Source organism: Sitophilus oryzae, unplaced genomic scaffold, assembly GCF_002938485.1.
Source record: "Sitophilus oryzae breed Bouriz unplaced genomic scaffold, Soryzae_2.0 scaffold_690_pilon_pilon, whole genome shotgun sequence".
NCBI lineage: Eukaryota > Metazoa > Arthropoda > Insecta > Coleoptera > Curculionidae > Sitophilus > Sitophilus oryzae.
This window is the reverse complement of record NW_022147296.1, coordinates 1,182,847-1,187,345: the sequence shown is the minus strand read 5'-3', so window position 1 is coordinate 1,187,345 and position 4,499 is coordinate 1,182,847. Positions and strand designations below refer to the sequence as shown.

The 4,499-nt window shown below is 38.4% G+C and overlaps 1 protein-coding gene across 1 annotated transcript; it reads left to right on the top strand.

Moving 5' to 3' along the window:
- The first annotated feature begins 3,470 nt into the window (after positions 1 to 3,470).
- On the top strand, positions 3,471 to 3,797 carry LOC115888211. Its single transcript, XM_030907843.1, has one exon. It carries the CDS (start codon positions 3,471 to 3,473, stop codon positions 3,795 to 3,797), a length of 327 nt encoding a protein of 108 aa, XP_030763703.1.
- Positions 3,798 to 4,499: the final 702 nt, after the last annotated feature.

Genomic DNA, 4,499 nt, shown 5'->3' with positions numbered 1-4,499 from the left:
ACTATATTATGCGATGACTATACTATTAGAGCCCATGGCTATTTTATGAATGAAATCGGGCATGTTTTGGTTACAACTGCGTTCCCCTGCCGATGCCCTTATCTTCAGATCCGTTGGTCACACAGTAGGTTTGCACTTGCAAATTTCGTAAGTTTTAAGTAGGTACTAGGCGAAACTTTGAAACGTGGCAACCCCTATATGCGGCAACTTTTTGATATATGTTCTCCTATTCATAAATATAGATAAAAATTATATTTTAATTATAAATATGAAGAGCGTAGTAATCCTGCAGCTGGATCTTATACTATAAGGATTTAACTCGCAACCAAACCGTATAATAGGTTATAGGAAAACAATTTTCGGCACCGTAACCAGTTACGCTACCCTACTAAACATCTACTTAAAACAAAATAACAGCCCTGATGTCAACAAAAACCGGAAAAGGGTCGGCCTTAAAGAGCCGATTGAATGACGATCCGCCGAAGGGCACGGTAGCAAGCGACTCTTTATTTTCTATCGGCGAACGGACCTGATTTATTTTCTAATCCATATTCAGTAGGTGGCGCAGTCAACCGCGAATCCTTTGTATTTCTGCGAGCGAGTCGTCAATTCCTTAAAAGCAAATTTGCTTGTAGGTGATTTCTAAGAGGTGATTTATTATTTGGAAGCGTTGGCGCCCTTTTAACTTGGCCCAAAATAATTTATTTTACAAGAGATGACGCCGATGTTGATGTTTTTTAACTTTCCAACGTTGCTTTTATTATGTCCAAAAGTCCGATATCCAAGTTTTATACCGGAAGTTCAAAAAACTATGGCACAAGTTTTTTTCTAGCTGGGGAGATTCCTAACGTACAAATAAAATTTATTTCTTATATCAACATAAGTCGGATTCTGCTTTGTTTCGTAGCTACATGAGCCTTCATTGTTTTTTCGATTTATTATATTTTTTTTAGCCATTTGAATAAAATGTTCAGGGTAAAAGTTACTATAAGTTAAGGACCTAGTACGCATAATTATAGGTGTCGTCACTGGCAACTGTCCCACGGGGGCACCCCTCGTAAGATGGAAAGTTTCCGACGACGACTACTGCAGAGAATGCGGAGAGGAAGAAGAAACCATAGAGCACCTGCTGTGCCACTGCCCGGCACTGGAATACCGACGCTTTAAAACTTTAGGGCAAGGTTTTTTAGAGGGACTAGAGGAAGCAGCAGAAGCCAACATCAGCGACATCGGGAACTTTGCAAAGAGCTGGAAGTGCTTTAACGCAGAGAAAGAATGAGAGGAAGGTTTGGTAAAACAATACAGGGGCATCGCAATGGGCCCAAGGCCTCTGAGTGAGGCATCAAATATGATCCCAAAGCCCAGCAACCTAACCTAACCTAACCTACTATAAGTATGACATATTTAATGCCAAAAAGTTGACATATTCACCAGGGTCGTAAAAACACACGTGCGCTACTGACTTTCTTAATCTTGTTAGCAAAATCGCGTAGGCCGCTTAATGCAGATTAAAAGTTGTATCTTGATATTTTGTCGATTTCGAAGAGGGTATAAGAAAACTGTAGTGGCCACCGATGTCTCCAGATATGAATATGATCGAGCATGCTTGGGACATGCTAAAACACCATATTGCAAAAAGGAATGATCCCCCCGTACCTTAAATGAATTGAAAATTGCTGTGCGCGAAACATGGGAAGCCATTCCTCAACATCTTCTGGACTGAGAGCATGCCACGTCGTCTCACAGCTTGCATTGAGGCTCGAGGAGGCAATACAGACTATTAGTTGTGAGACATAATTAAAATTGTTTTCAATATTTTCTGTTTAAAGTGAAATTTGTTTTTGTTGATTTTCACTTATTATGAAATAAAATTATAATAACAGTCTAGTTGCACTTAGACTTTTAATTTTATATTAGTTAGTCGTGTAGTAAATTATAATAATAATTATAATAACTGGTTAGGAAATCCAACAGATGAAAATTGGCTAGCATATAAGAAGTTAGAAAAGTAAGTTCGACAACAAGTAACTGAAGAAAAGAATAGTATGTGGGAAAGAAAATGCAATGATATTGAAACTTACATTGGGGATCACGATCTACGGAAGCATGGAGAACTCTGAAGGGGATGAAAACAAATATGCGTGAACGATGGACGGGAACTATATCTTTAAGTGATTGGAGGAAACATTATGAAAACCTATTAATAGAACAGCGTCGACAGTTTTTGCAAAACAATGAAGCCGTCACTATTACAGAACCTAGAACAAACATATCGATTTAGGAAGTTAAACAAGCCTTGGTGTCTATGAAAAACGGTAGAGCTCCAGGACCGGGTGGTATTATGGCTGAAATGCTAAAATATGGCGGAGAATATCTTATAACAGAAATAACAAACTTAATGCAGATGTGTGTAGATCGGAATAAAATACCTAATGAATGGAAGTTAGCCTATATCACTTCTATATATAAAAAAGGGAACAGAAAAGACCCGAATAACTACAGAGGTCTTAGTGTGAATTGCACTTTCAGCAGACTTTTTACAAAAATAATTAGGAATAAGTTAGAAATATCTACTTACAACAAAATCAGTGAAGGGCAGAGTGGCTTTACTACAGGGCGTTCATGTATAGATAATCTATTTTACTCCTGATAGTCCTGATAGAAATCCAACAACTGATAGAAAAACGGAATTCACGTGAAGAAGATGCACATCTAGTTTTGTAGACTTTCAAAAAGCTTACGACTCCATCCCCAGAGTTAAACTATGGTACATATTGGAACAACTTGATGTGGATGAATGTCTCATAAATTTAAGTAAGGTGCTGTACAACAACAACACAGCTCGTGGTAAGAGCGGTAATAAACTGTCTGTAATTTTTACAACTAAAGGCCTTCGATAGGGATGTCCTCTGTCGCCTCTTTTATTTAATCTGTATTTGGAAGTGGTTCTTAGGGACTGGAAGAAGAGGGTGTGGGGGAATGGGCGTCCCTGTAGGAGATGACTGTTTGGTTACATTGAATTTTGCCGATGATCAGGTGGTCATAGCTGAAGATGCTTACAACCTTGAATTCATGATGAGCAGGTTAAGTTCGGCATACACGGAATGGGGCCTTACTGTGAACATTGATAAAAAGGAATACCTAGTGACCAATTCAGATGATAAATTTGACATTTTTATTACTGACAATGCAAAGCATTACTGACATTACTGACAATGCAACAGGTTGAATAGTTTAAATATTTGGGAGCACGTATAACCAGAAAGGGACTGGACACAACAGAAGTATCTGCTACAATAGAACAAGGGCGGAAAATTATAGGAGCACTGAATGGCATCTGGTGGGACAAAAACATAAGACCAAGCACAAAAGTACATATTGGAAGAGCCCTAGTGGAGTCCGTAGTAATTTATGGGTGTGAAGTTTGGACCTTAAAAGCTGAACAAAAGTGAGCTTTGAATGCACTCGAAATGGACTATTTGAGACGCAGTGCGAGAGTATCTAAACTTGACAGAGTTAGGAACGTGGTAATCAGAGCCAAAATGGATGCCACACAGACAATAGTGGATAGAGTCGAACAGAGGGGCCTTAAGTGGTTTGGACACTTGCTACGCATGGAACACCAAAGATGGCCCTACCGTATCTACAGCTGGTCACCTCCTGGAAAAAGGAAAAGAGGACGGCCTAGAAGATCCTGGAATGAGGCCATCAGAAGGGCAATGGAGGACCGTAACTTGGAAGAGGAAGATGTTCTTGATCGTAACAGGTGGCGGTTAGGCGTGGGGATGCGACGTTAGTTGCGACAACCCTGGAGTATATATATATATATATATATATATATATATATATATATATATATATATATATATATATATATATATATATATATATATATATATATAGTCGTGTAGTAAGCAAAAATATAAAAAGAATCATATTAGGTCCAAAATAAAATAAAAATATCGTTATATGCAATAATTTTGGCCATGTTGATCATTACTGGAAACAAATACTTGGTCATTACTGGTTTAGGATGAAAATTTGTTAAATTTACTTTTTCTCTAAAATTAAACTAGAATTTATACCTCACCAAATTGCATTCGAACTTTCAAGTCATATTTCAGGTGACTCTTACAGACGAAAAAAGGTACGCGACTACGTGAAACCTTACTAATAGATGATTATTTCCAGGCGGTTTTTAAAGGAAAACTTTCCGCCGTTCTAAATCTTATTATATTGCCCGACTAACTTGGGAACTTAACTCGGTATAGCGGAGGTTCCACCTCGTATCAAACTTAAAACTCTGCAGCTGTTTCTTTGCCGGCGGGGGTCATTTGTTACAATTTTCCCGGGCGCCTGCTGGCTGCTTCACTTTTCGAGCACCCACTTGACGTAATATTCGGAAAAATTAATGTGCGACAAACGTCAGCGCTAAGAGGCCATTGTTGATAAATTTGCGACCCTTTTCTTCGCCTTTTCAAGTTTCACTGATATCGATT

Excerpts from the sequence above, each read along its gene's own strand:
- LOC115888211 (XM_030907843.1), top strand. The coding sequence starts at position 3,471 with ATGGACTATTTGAGACGCAGTGCGAGAGTATCTAAACTTGACAGAGTT.